The 14,037-nt window shown below is 50.6% G+C and overlaps 1 protein-coding gene across 1 annotated transcript in view; it reads left to right on the top strand.

The window, feature by feature from the left end:
* Window positions 1-716: 716 nt before the first annotated feature.
* The window catches only part of ZDHHC19 (zDHHC palmitoyltransferase 19), a gene marked incomplete at its 5' end in the record, with an annotated part of 19,899 nt that continues 6,578 nt past the window's right edge, over window positions 717-14,037 (top strand). Inside the window, 5 exons of the mRNA XM_084870244.1 lie at window positions 717-931; window positions 1,211-1,332; window positions 1,839-1,978; window positions 2,993-3,165; window positions 3,566-3,671. Of these exons, the coding sequence (XP_084726370.1) occupies window positions 717-931; window positions 1,211-1,332; window positions 1,839-1,978; window positions 2,993-3,165; window positions 3,566-3,671 (756 nt within the window). The remainder of the gene's footprint in view (window positions 932-1,210; window positions 1,333-1,838; window positions 1,979-2,992; window positions 3,166-3,565; window positions 3,672-14,037) is intronic.

The following is a 14,037-nucleotide window of genomic DNA, read 5'->3' on the forward strand; positions in this document are numbered from 1 at the left end:
CCCGTGTGTCGGGAAGGCAAAGCTTTTCTAGAAACTCAGCAGACACCCCCCTACGCCTCGCCGGCCAGAATGGTGTCACGAAGCCAACCCTGGAAACGAGGAAAGCTGGAGAACCATTTAACTGCCCTGCCCCCCCAAAGTGGAATTTTATAATAAACCAAAAAAAGGGGAAAGAGCGCCGAAACCGGTTTGGCTCAGTGGATAGAGCGTCGGCCTGGGGGCTGAAAGGTCCCGGGTTCGATTCCGGTCAAGGGCATGTACCTTGGTTGCGAGCACATCCCCAGTAGGGGGTGTGCAGGAGGCAGCTGATCGATGATTCTCTCTCATCGATGTTTCTAACTCTATATCCCTCTCTCTTCCTCTCTGTAAAAAGTCAATAAAATATATTTTTAAAAAAAGGGGGGGGGGGCGGTAAGGGCAAAACAGAGTGAGCACCGAGCACTGCTTCAATTAGCGCCAAAGCTAAAGGGTGGTGAGAATCACCCGCCTTCGCCCCAAGTGTTTCTCTGCCCTCACGCTGTCTCGGCGCGAACCCCCTCACAGGCAGGACCTCTGTCCCCAGCACACGCGGGAGAGGCCGGCTTGCTGTTGGCGGTGAGGGTCGCAGGCCGTGGCAGTTCTGCCGCAGAACCCCGGCCCCATGCCCCTCAGCCTCTGTGATGTCACACTGGGACTCTCTCCCTTCCCCGGAGCTGTGGCTTCCAGGCGGCGGGACCATGGGGCGCCTGGAGCCAGCAGGGGCCGGGGAGCCGGGTGGCCCTGATCTGCCCTGGGGGCGCGGGAGGCCCGGCCATGCCGCTCAGGACCCGTGCCATTCCCCTGGGGATGGAGCCGCAGGCCCGGCCCCGCCGCCCTGGGTCCCCCCCAGCCTGTTCGCCGCCTTCAACGTGGTGCTGCTGCTGGTGCTCAGCGGCCTCTTCTTCGCCTTCCCGTGAGCCTGGCGGGCTCCTTACGGGAGAGGAGGGAGAGGACAGCACGGAGGCGGGGGAGAGCTGGAGAGGGTTCGGGGAGGGAGGTGGTCTGGGCAGAGGAAGCCAATGCGCAGAGGCACAGGCGGAGAGGGTGTTGGGTGTGTGGGGGCTGCAGGGGGCTGGCAGGCCTGGGGGCGGCTGGTGGAGCCTCTGTGGACCTGCCAGAAGCCCGTCCATTGGAGCAGGCTGTGAGGTCACCGGTGCCCGCGGGGAGCTGACTCAGCCCGCTCCCGCCTCAGTTGCAGGTGGCTGGCCCAGAACGGGGAGTGGGCCTTCCCCACCATCACGGGGCCCCTCTTCGTCCTCACCTTCGTCAGCCTCGTGTCACTCAACTTCTCAGACCCGGGCATCTTACACCAGGGTGAGGCCTGGGCCCCGGAGGAGGAGGCGGCCCCGCCGGGCTCCTGTGTATCAGGGGGGTCCCTAGAGGGTCCCGGCCGTTCTCCCGCTGTGGCCTCTGCCCCCTTCACCGTGAGCCCTCGTTGCGTGGGCCCTGCTCCTGGCACTTCGCTCCCCAAGGGGAGGAAAGACGGGATTCTGGAGGCTTTCCAGTGCCTTGGAGGGGTGGGCTGGGCCAGGCGGGCCGAGGAGCCAGCTCTTCCCGCTCTCCCTCCCTCCTTCCCGCTGAACAAAAGCCTTAAAGCGCCTGTCACGGTCCCAAAGGCCCGAGTTCCTGCAGAATTCCTCTGGGGAAAACCGTCTTTCCCTTTGACTGCCGGCCTCAGTGTGCTCTGCGGGGATGAGGGTCCCCCTGCCCACTCCCTGCCCGCTTCCCCCCTCCGTTCCGGGGCCCAGCAGGGCGGCGGAACCCCCCCCAGCCACAGCCCGATGGGCGGCCCGGTGCTGCCCGCCCTCTCCCCGTGCCAGGCTCCAACGAGCAGGGCCCCACGGCCGTGCACGTCATCTCCGTGAACCGCAAGGCCTTCCGCCTGCAGTGGTGCCCGAGGTGCTGCTTCCACCGCCCGCCCCGCACCCACCACTGCCGCTTCTGCAACATCTGCGTGGAGGTGAGGGCCGGCCCCCGCCAGCACCGGTGCGACCCGGAGGCCCCCCCTGCAGGGGCCGGGGCAGCTGTGAGGCGACTTCGGGGACTGCGGAGGCCGAAGGTGGCAGTGACCCCCGCCACTCTTTTTTACTTTTTAAAAAAATATACATTTTATTGATTTTTTACAAAGAGGAAGGGAGAGGAGAGAGATAGAGAGCTAGAAACATCGATGAGAGAGAGACATCGACCAGCTGCCCCCTGCACACCCCACACCAGGGATGTGTCTGCAACCAATGTACGTGCCCTTGACGGGAATCGAACCTGGGACCTTTCAGACCCCAGACCGACGCCCCCCGCCACTCTTGGTCACTCATGCAGTCCCCGCCTCTGTGCCTGTGCCTGTGCTGGTCCTGAGGGGCTGGCGCTTGCCGGCACAGGAGCTGACACTCAGGGCCGCCCGTCCACATCTCTGCCGGCCCTGGCAGGCCGGGGAGAAGGGCAGCCAGCCTATGCCCGCCCCCCCCCCCCCCGGCTCCTGCCCTGGGCGTGCTGACAGCAGGTACCCAAGGCCCTCAGACTCACACTGGCTCAGACCCTGAGCGGAGGGCTTGTCTTTCTCACACGCACAGCCCTCAGAGGTTTACACACGTGCTGCCTTCTGTGGTCCTGCCGGCCCGGGGAGGGGCGGGCAGGGCCCGGCTCTCAGCCTCGTCCCCTGGGTGAGAAAGCAGGGGCCCTGAGAGGCTCTGTGTCCTGCCTGGAGTTTCCAGCATGAGTTCCACCCAAGACCAGGCAGGCTTTGCTTCCCACGGCCTCCGGACAGGCCCCCGCGAGCCGCAGCGCCCTAACCAGCCCCGGACATGCCGGCGAGGGCCGCGGTGGCTCCCTCGGGGACAGGGCAGAAGGCAGGGCCTGGGCCCAGGGCCACGGCGCAGGGCGGGAGGGAAGGCTTCCGAGGCAGGGCCCACGGGGAGGACACGGGCCAGACCTCCCAGAGGGGAGACCTAGAGCCCGGCCCCGCCCCCATCCCGCCCAGGACTTTGACCATCACTGCCAGTGGGTCAACAACTGCATCGGCCACCGCAACTTCCGCCGCTTTCTGCTGCTCGTGCTGTCCTTCTGCCTCTACTCGGGCGCCGTGCTGGTCACCTGCCTCATCTTCTTGCTGCGTCCGAACCAAGAGACCCCTTACATAGACCGGGTCATGGCGTATCCGCCTGGCAGCTGGGCCCACAGGGCGGCCCGGGGGGCGCGGGAACAGCCCGAGGGGTGGAGGGGGTTAGAGGTTAGAGAGAGAAGCTGTGGGGGAAGACCAGTCTGGGACCAGGTTGGGGGGGGGGGGGGCGGGGAGATGGGCAGGCTGAGGAGCTGCAGGGCCCGGATGGGGCAGCTAGGACGGGGCAGCTAGGACGGGGCAGCTAGGACGGGGCAGCTAGGACGGGGCAGCTAGGACGGGGCAGCTGAAGGTGGCCCAGGGGTCGGGGCAGGTTTAGCGGCTGCAGCGCAGGGAGCGGGTGGCTGTGGGCGGGCTGGTTGGGCGGAGGGGGGCCAGGGGCAGGCCCGGAGGACAGGAGGACGCCTGCAGCTCTGCTCCTTAGCCGGTGCCCAGCATCTTGGTGGCTGTGCCCGCTGCCGGCTTCCTGGCGCCGCTGTGCCTGCTGCTGCTGATCCTGGCCATGTCCGTGAGCGCGGCCGAGCGCTCCTGCGAGGGCAAGGTAGGCGGGCCCCGGGGGTCACCCTGCCTCTGGGCACCGCCCCTCTCCTTCTCCACCGCCCTGGGCACTGGCGGCCTGGCTGCCCTCGAGGACGCCTCGTTAGCCCTTCCAGACCCAGCGTGAGCTCAGATCGCCCCTGGGTGGTCACTCTGCCTTGGGCGTGAGCCTACTGTGTGCCCCTGGCATCTACTGTGCGCCGGGCCGCGGGTGAGGCCACCGCGGTGCGGGGAGGAGCACCCCGCGGTGGATTTGATGGGCAGAAGACAGGGGAGCGCATTGCTGGTGAGGGACCAGCTGGCAAAAAGGCAGGGGAGCCTGACGGTGGCCGGGATGAGGATAGGATGGTGAAGAAATTGTCTTTTGTTTTATTTGATTATGTTTTTATTGATTTCACAGAGAGAAAGGAGGAGGGAGAGAAACATCAATGATGAGAAAGAATCATGGATGGGCTGCCTCCTGCACACCAACCCTAGCATGTGCCTTGTCCCTGAATTGAACTCCAACATCCTGGTTTATAGGTCCACGTTCAACCACTGGGCCGCAAAGGCCAGGCAAGAAGTAGTCAATTGGAGCAGGAGAGGGCACAGAAGCCAAGCCAGATTTATTTTTATTTTTTTATTTTTTAAAAATATATTTTATTGATTTTTTTCTTACAGAGAGGAAGGGAAAGAGATAGAGAGCTAGAAACGTCGATGAGAGAGAAACATCGACCAGCTGCCTCTTGCACACCCCCCACCGGGGATGGGCCCAAAACCAATGTACATGCCCTTGACCGGAATCGAACCTGGGACCTTTCAGTCTGCAGACGGATGCTCTACCACTGAGCCAAACCGGTTTCAGCTCAAGCCAGATTTAAAAGGCTCAGCATGTCAGGTGGAGAGTTTGGTCTTGATGCAGTGGAATCCTGGAAGCCGGGATAGGATTCTCTTTCTAAACATACAAACACCTGCAGTCCTCTCACCAGACCCCATAACCAAGATTTAGAACATTTTTATCAACCCCCTCCCCCAAATTCCCTCATGGCCTTTTTCATTCCGTTTTTCTCTTTGCCAACCTGGTACCCACTGATCTGTATTCTATCCCTATAGTTTTTTCTTTTCCAGAGTCCCATATAAATGGAAACAAAGCCTTTTGAGTCTGGCTTTTTTCTCTTAGCATAATGCATTTGAGAGTTGTCTATGTTATTATTCATATCAGTAGTTTTTTTTCCTTTTTGTTGCTGTGTACTATTCCATCATGTGGATGTACCACAGCTTGTTTATCCGTTCACCATTGCCAAATTGTCTTCCAAATGGCTGTTCCATTCTGCGTTCCCAAAGCAGTGCAGGAGAATCTTAGTTGTTCTGCATCCTCACTAACATTTGGCATTGTCGGATTTGTGTGTGGTGTGTGTGTGTGTGTGTGTGTGGTGTGTGTGTGTGTGTGTTTTCATTTTAGCTAATTTAACAAATGTGTAGAAGTATATCATTGTAGTTTTAATTTGTATTTTTATAATGACTAATAATGTTGGGCATTTTCTAATGTTCTTATTTGCCATATGAATGTGTTTGGTTAAAAGTCTGCTATAATCTTTTGTCCATTAAAATATTAGATTGTATTTGAACTATTTAATTTTAAGAGTTCTTTATGTAGTCTAGATTTAAATATTTTCTCCCACTCTGTGGCTTGTCATCTCATTTTCTTTTTTATTTTTATTTACTTTTTTAAAAATTATTTTCTTAATAGTATTTTAATTTTTTTAAAAAATATATTTTGTTGATTTTTTACAGAGAGGAAGGGAGAGGGACAGAGAGCTAGAAACATCAATGAGAGAGAAAAACATTGACCAGCTGCCTCCTGCACGCCCCCTACTGGGGATGTGCCGGCAACCAATGTACATGCCCTTGACCAGAATCGAACCAGGAACCTTCCAGTCCGCAGACTGATGCTCTATCCACTGAGCCAAACCGGTTTCGGAGTATTTTAAATTTTTATGAAGTACATGATCGGATGTTTTTTCATGGATTGTGCTTTTTGATGCTGTAATTAAGAAATATTCACTTAACCCCAAATCACAAGGTTTAAAAAAAATGTTTTCTTTTAGAAGTGTTTTTAGTTTTAGAATTTATAATTAGGCCTACAATTCATTTTGGGTTAAATTTTGTATGTGATACAAGGTAGGGATCGAGATTAATTTTTTTGCATATGGGTTTTTCCAGCACCATTTGTTTAAAAGACTACCTTGCTTCCATTGAGTTGCGTTTGCACCTTTGTCAAGATTCAACTGGCATATAGGTATGGGTATACTTGAGGGTCTCTATTCTTTTGCTTGTATCACCCTATTTTGACTAGTAGCTTTATATTAAAGTTAAATAGTTCTGGAATCACACATTGTGAGTTCTTCAACTTTGTTCTTTTTTAAAGTTCTTTTGGCTATTGGTTCCTTTGATTTTCCACATAATACTTATTTTTATGTATTTTTTATTGATTTCAGAGAGTTTTTAAAAAATATATGTATTTTTTATTGATTTCAGAGAGGAAGGGAGAGGAGATAGAAGCAACAATGATGAGAGAGAATCACTGATTGGCTGCCTCCTGCATGCCCCCCACTGGGGATCCAGCCATGACAGGCAACCCAGCATATGTCCTGGCTGGGAATTGAACCATGAGCTCCTGGTTCATAGGTTGATGTTCAACCACTGAGCCACACCAGTTAGGCGGCCACATAATTTTTAGAATCTGCTTGTCAATTTCTACAAAAATGTTTGCTGATATTTTTATTTGGATTGTGTTGAACCTACTTTTGAATTCATGAACATGGTGTACCTCCCCATTTATTTACGTCTTCTTTGACTTCTTTCATTAGTGTTTTGCAGTTTTCCATGTATAGATCTTGTATATACTATGCTAGATTTTTTTCTGTTTCCTGTTTTTGTGCTTTTATAACTTTTTTTTTTACTGTAAAATAAGTATATATTTTAAAGAAATTAAAGATTGAATCAATGTGGCATTCTAGAACTCAAAATACCACAGTTTAACAGGCGATGAATGATGAAATTCTACAAAAATTACTGTTGATGTTTTCATTGCAATTCCATCAGATTAGTTACATCTTTATTCTGTTGATATTCTTATTCAAATTTGTGCTGTTTTCTGTATTTGTGTTCTTCAACATCTTTCAATAATCCTATCTAATAAAAAAGTAGTATGCAAATTGACTGTCAGTCCAACACACAAGATGGCTGCCCCCATGTGGTCAAAGATGGCCACCACAAGATGATCGGCAGTGGAGGGCAGTTGTGGGTGATCAGGCCAACAGGGGAGGCCAGTTGGGACAGACCAGGGCTGCAAGGGAGGGCAATTGGGAGGGACCCAAGCCTGCAGGGGAGGGCAGTTGGGGGGATCAGGCCAGCAGGGGAGGGCAATTGGGGGCAACCAGGCCAGCAGGAGAGCAGTTAGGCATTGATCAGGCTGGCAGAGGAGAGGTTAGGGGGTGATCAGGCTGGCAGGCAGAAGCAGTTAGGGGCAATCAGGCGGGCAGGCAGGCAGGCGAGTGGTTGGGAGCCAGCAGTCCTGGATTGTGAGAGGGATGTCCGACTGCTCATTTAGGCCTGATCTTGGGCCTAAATGAGCTGTCGGACATCCTCAAGGGGTCCCAGATTGGAGAGGGTGCAGGCTGGGCTGAGGGACACTCCTCCCCTGTGCATGTATTTCATGCACTGGCCTCTACTTTTATACATAACAGGCTTGCATCTTTTGTTAAATATTTTTCTAGCTACTTTATAATGCTTTTTTACAAAGTTTTACTTTCTATTAGCTAGATACAATTGTTAATCTTTTAAAATATTTTTTATTAATTTTTAGAGAGGAAGGGAGAAGAAGAGAGATACAATAGAAACATCAATGATGATAGAGAATCATTGATTAGCTGTCTCCTGCATGCCCCCTACTGGAAATTGAGCCCCAAAACCAGGCATATGCCCTTGACTGTACTTGAACCTGGGACCTTCAATCCATAGGCAGATGCTCTATCCACTGAGCCAAACCAGTGAGGACGCAATTGTCAGTCTTAAATGAGATTAAATTTTTACTTTTGCATATAACAACCTTACAGAATTTTCTCCCCCCCCCCCACCCCTTTTAAATTAAATTTATTTGCCTGACATTGGTTAATATGATCATACTAGAGGCTTGGTGCACAAGATTTGTGCATGGGAGGGGGTGTGTACCTCAGCCCAGCCTGCACCCTCTCCAATCTGGGACCTCTCAAGGGATGTCCGACTGCCCATTTAGGCCTGATTCTAGTGAGATTGGGACTAAGTGGGAAGTTGGACGTCCCTCTCACAATCCAGGACAGCTGATTCCCAACTGCTCACCTGCCTGCCAGCCTGATCACCTTACCACTCCTCTGCCAGCCTGATCGATGCCTAACTGCTCCCCTGCCAGCCCAATTGCCCCTAACTGCCCTTCCCTGCTTGCCTGGTTGCCCTAACTGTCCTCCCCTGCAGGCCTGGTCCCCTTCCCCCCCCAAACTGCCCTCCCCTGCAGGCCTTGTCCCTTCCAATTTCCCTCCTCTGCAGGCCTGGTCCCTCCCAACTGTCCTTCCCTGTAGGCCTGGTTGCTCCCAAGCCCTCCCCTGCAGGCCTGGTTGCCCCTAACTGCCCTCCCCTGCAGACCTGATCATCTGCAACTGCACTCCCCTGCCAGCCATCTTGTGTCCACATGGGGGTGGCCATCTTTGACCACATGGGGGTGGCCATTTGTGTGTTGTAATAATGGTCAATTTGCATATTACATTTTAATTATATAGTACAGGTTTCAGGTGTGGGTTTTCATGTTACCAGATTTGTGTATTGTACTGTGTGCCTGCAACCCAAAGTCAAATATCCCATCATCATATATTAGGATCCCTTTCAACTTCCACCCCCTTCTTTCTGGCAATCACCACACTGCTGTTTATATTCATGAGTTTCAGTTTTATATCCCATATATGAGTAAAATCATATGGTTCGTAGCTTTTTCTGATTGACTAATTTTACATAGTATAATATTCTCAAAATTTATCCATGTTGTTCTAAGAGGCAGTATTTCATCCTTTCTTATGGCAGAGTGATATTCTGGTGTGTATATGTACCACGTCTTTTTTTATCCAGCCCTCTCTCATAGGACACTTTGGTTATTTCCATTTCCATGTCTTGGCCACCATGAATAATTCTGCAATGAACATAGGGGAGCATATATATTTGCAAATACATGATTTTTAGTTTTTCGGGTATATACCCAGGAGAGAGATTGCTGGGTCAGTGATAGCTCTGTTCTTAATTTTTTGAGGAATCACCAGATTGCTTTACATAGTGGTTGTACTAGCCTACAGTCCCACCAGCAGTGAATGAGGTTCCCTTTCTCTACAACTTCTCCCAACACTTTGCTATTGCTTGTCTTGTTGATAATGGCCACTCTAACAGGTGTGAGGTGGTAGCTCATTGTAGTTTTGATTTGCATTTCCTTAATTGCAAATAAGGTTGACATTTTTTCACATATTTATTGGCTGTTAGTATGCCTTCTTGGGAGAAGTGTATTTTCAGGACTTCTGCCTACTTTTTAAAACAAATATATTTTATTGGCTTTTACAGAGAGGCTGGGAGAGGAACAGAGAGCTAGAAACATCGACGAAAGAGAAACATCGATCAGCTACCTCCTGCACACCCCCTACTTGGGATGTGCCGGCAACCAAGGCACATACCCTTGACCAGAATCAAACTTGGGACCTCTCGGTCCGCAGGCCGATACTCTATCCACTGAGCCAAATCTGTTAGGACTTCTGCCCACTTTTTTGATTGGGTTATTTGGTGTTGAGTTTAATGAGTTCTTATTTTAATGAGTATATAATTTAGAAATTAAACCTTTGTCAGAGTACTGTTTGCAAATAACATCTCCCATCTGGTTAATGCCTCTTTGCTTTGTTGCCAGTTTCTTTTGCTGTGCAGAAGCTTCTTAGTTTGATATAGTCCCATTCATTTATTTTTGCCTTTACTTCCCTTGCCTTTGGGGTCAAGCTCATAAAATATTCTCTACAACCAAGGTGCATAAGGTTGGTACCTATATTTTTTTCTATGTAATTTGTTGTTTCGAATCTTATACTTAAGTCATTTTGAATTAATTTTTGTATGTGCGACAAACTGTAATCCAGTTTCATTCTTTTGCATGTGGCTTTCCAGTTTCCCCAGCGCCATTTATTGAAGAGATTGTATTTACTCCATTGTGTGTTTCTGGCTCCATTGTCAAAAATTATCTGTCCATATACATGTGGTTTTATAGCTGGGCTCTCTATTCTGTCCCACTGATCTGTGTGTCTGTTTCTCTGCCAATACCATGATGTTTTGATGAGCATTGCTCTGTAGTATAATTTGAAGTCAGGTAGATTGATACCTCTAGCATTGTTTTTTGTTTTTGTTTTATCCTCAGGAATTCTTTGGCTATCATTGTGTGTGTGTGTGTGTGTGTGTGTGTGTGTGTGTGGTTCCATACAAATCTGATGATTTCTCATTATATTTATTTTAAAAATGACATTGGGATTTCGATGGGAATTGTTCTTAATCTCCTAATTGCATGCTTCATTTCCAGGAATTCTGATTGGCTCCTTTTTAAAGTTTCAACCGCTTTTGTAAAGTACTTGTTTTGTTTTCTGACTGCATTGACTTGCCTGTCTATATTTTCTTGCATCTTGTTGAGTATTTTTCAGAACTACAATCTTGAAATCTGTTGTTTATATCACATATTTCTATGTGTACCAGCTTGGTTTCTGGGGATTTTTCATTTTCTTTCTGATCATCTTTGCTCTTCTCCTTTGTCTACCCTGTTTCCCCGAAAATAAGACAGTATCTTATATTAACTTTTTCTCCCAAAGTTGCGCTAGGTCTTATTTTCAGGGGATGTCTTATCTTTCCATGCGCTAGGTCTTATTTTCGGGGAAACACGGTAGGCATGTATATCTGTCTATATTTATTAATGGTCATACTTAGCAGCTTCCTCTGAAGAGGTCTTTCTACTATTTTCCAGTAGGTGGTGCTGAATTGCAAGATTTATTTGCCTCTGTGACTTCTCAGACTCACCTCCCTGGCTTCCCCAGAACAGGAAAACTGCCCTTCTTGGGGGTGGGGTTTGTTTTACAATAGCTTCACTCTAATGGTAGCCCCTGACCTCCAGGGGTCCTACTCCAAGCACCCCACCTGGGTTCAGACACAGAGGGAAACAGTGGTTCTACTGCAACAACTCTTGGTTTGCAGACAGTGTGCTCCTTGGGCTTCTGGAGGTGAGTTTTGGGAGTCCAAGTGGTGGCAGGGCTCTGTGGTTGCATTTCTTGCCTGAAACACCACCGCCCAGTAGTGGAGAGCCACATGGCAGAGCCCTGGGCTCTGTCAGATGTCTGCTGGCTCAGTCACTGTTAGTTCCACCTGCCCTGCTGGACAGCCCCTCCCCGCAACTTTCTGCGCCTCCTGTCTGAAGGAAGTGCCTGCTCCCATGGCTTCCTCCACTCTCCAGCCATGCAAGGAGCTCCTGGCGACCGGGCTGCACCTGTGGGCTATCTACACTCTCCTCCCTTCTCGTCTTCCTGTTTACGTCTTCCTGGTTGCCCACCTTTAGATGTTTCAATGCGCAGTTCTCTCCGGCATGCTTTTGTACTGAGTAGGGAATTCTTTGTTGAATTATAGTTGATTCACTTGCTGACATTTCAGGGGTAAAGGCCAAGGGGATCTCTCAGGCCACCATTCCTCTGACCTGCTTTTATAACTTAAATTTTTTCCCCCCTCATTTCCACTTGTTTACTATTACAGTCATGCATCACTCAACTATAAGAAATGCATCGTAAGCAATATTGTTGTTGTACAAACATCATAAGATTGCACTTACACAAACCTATGTGGTATAGCCCACTACACGCCTCGGACATATGGTATGTACAGCTTATCACTCCTAGGCTTCAAGCTACACAGCATGCTACTGCACTGAAGAGTGTGGAGAGTGGTAATGTGTTGCACTGTGATGTTACAATGGCTATAACCACTAAGTGGGAGGGATTTCTCAGCTCCATTATAAGCTAGGTGGGACCACACCTGTATCTGCCGTCTGCCATTGACCAAATGTATTAGGTGGTGCATGGCCACATGGTCCTAACGTGGTGCAGGACAGCGGATTTCTGTATGTTGGTCTTGGATCTTATAATTTTGCTGGACTCTCTTGTTAATTCTAATCGCTCTTTTGGTTGGTTCTACATAGAAAACCATGTTATCTGTAAATAAGGACAGTTTTATTTCTTCCTTTCCAACATTATGGCTGAATTTCTTTCTCTGCACTGCCTTGAACTCCCAGGACGGGGTGGAGGAGGAGTGGTAAAAGTGAGCACTCTTGCCACGGGATTCCTTCTGAACAATGACTTCCAAAGAAGAGCGTAGTGTGCCGCTGTAAAGAGGGGGAGCTAGAGTTACTGAGGCAGCTGAAGAGACAGAGGAACCCTCTTTGCCCACCACTTCCCATCCTTCCAGCCACCACTCAATCACTCCTCTCCACCCACATGTGGTTCCCAGCCCACCTGTGGCTCTTCTGCTCAGCCCTTCCTCATTAACCCCATGCGGTCTGCCTGTTTTCTCTCCCAAGCTTCAGTCCATCATTTCAGCCTCTTTTGGGCAGCATTCTCCCATCCTACCTCCGGGGGCTCCCTCTACCCCCGCCCCGCCCCATCCAGGATCGTCAGCCTAAGAAACCGAAACGTGGTTTGCGCTCTGTGACTCCCCAGGCAGGGCTCCTTCCCATTACCTGCAGGCCCCATTCCTGTGACACACCTTGCTCCCTGCTTAATGGCCAGGGCTCTGGAGCCAGGGTACATAAACTCAAACCACAGGCTCTCTAACCTGCCCGCAGGGAGATTGTGGGTATATTACTTAGCCGCCTGGTGCCTCATGGGTTCATAAGGCACAGAACTGTGGCTGGGACAGTGCTGTATGCGCTGGTATCATTGTCACCACTCCTTCCCATCACCACTTAGTACACATGTTCACGTCTCTCTCATCTTAAAAAGCAAAGCAAAACCCTCCCTTAACATCACAGGTGCTCACTCCACCTGCCCTACTCTCCCCTCCAGCTCAGCCCTCTGTCCTGGAAGAGTTGTCGGCACTCATTGGTGCCATTTTCCCGCTGTCCTTGGCCCCGCCTCTTAGCGTCACATGGATGCTGCCCTCTCCACGTGGCCAGAGCTGGCAGGCAGCCCTCACACTAAATCCTTCCCGACCCCACCCAGCAGCACTTGCACCTGCACACACCTGCCGCAGCCCCGCCCCAGCCTCTCTGGCCCAGCTGCCGCTCTGCCTGCGCCTTGCAGTCTCGGCCTGTGCCTGCTCTTCCACCAGCACCGCGCCTGAAACATTGCCGAGGCCCCAAAATATTTATGAATAGATGAGAGAACCTACAAGCAAAGGGATTAACAGTGCTTTGGAAGAGAAGGCGAGAGAGGGGGAAAGGCCTGAAGCCCCCCGGGGGATGGCGAGAGAGCCCAGGCAGCAGGGAGCTGGGCAGGAAACGGGGTGAGGAGACACTTAGTTGGTGTGGTCCTGGGGACTGTAAGGGCATTTGAAACATGAGGTTGAGGCAGGAGACTCAGGTCTGGAGCCAGTGAGAAAGGACAGTTTGGAAACTTCAGAGCTGTTGCCTTCCATTCACATCTCAGAGGGTCCTCTAGGGGGAGAGAGAGGAAGGTAGTCTGCTTTATTAATCAGTTCTTATGAACTTATTAAATAATATCATTCCTTTAAGCATTGAACCACAGACGTTTTCCTACAGTTCATATGCACCTAATAAATCAACATTTATCTACACTAATAAAAGAGTAAGATGCTAATTGACCATACCTTCAGGACACCCACCAGCCCATCAGGAGTGCGTATGCAAATTAACCCGACAAAGATGGCAGGTTAATTTGCAAACACAGGCACTAAGCAGCTGGGGGCCGGATGCTTGCATCTTCGCCATGGCGATGACACAAGCTTCTGCAATGCCCCGGCCGCTCCAGGCCTCTGGGCCGTGTGGGAAGGCAGAAAGGTGGCTCCAGACCGGAGTGAAGACGGTGCCGGCAGCCAGCGGAAGGAGGCCCACTCCTCACGAATCTTCATGAATCTGGCCTCTAGTTTCTCTATCATTCTGATTGTAAACTTGATCAAGCTCTTTGAGCCATTTAATTAAAACTGTGAATAGAAAGCCAATCTCCCTCCAATGCTTTAAGCATCTTTAAGTAGGCAGCACTCAAAGCATCTCAGCGGTTAATGCTGCTCTTTGGAGCCGTTCTTGACTTTTCCCACCCCAGACGTCAGCTGCCCTGCCGGCAGTCCTGTTTCCT

Source organism: Pipistrellus hanaki (genome assembly GCF_964339955.1).
Source record: "Pipistrellus hanaki genome assembly, chromosome: 2".
NCBI lineage: Eukaryota > Metazoa > Chordata > Mammalia > Chiroptera > Vespertilionidae > Pipistrellus > Pipistrellus hanaki.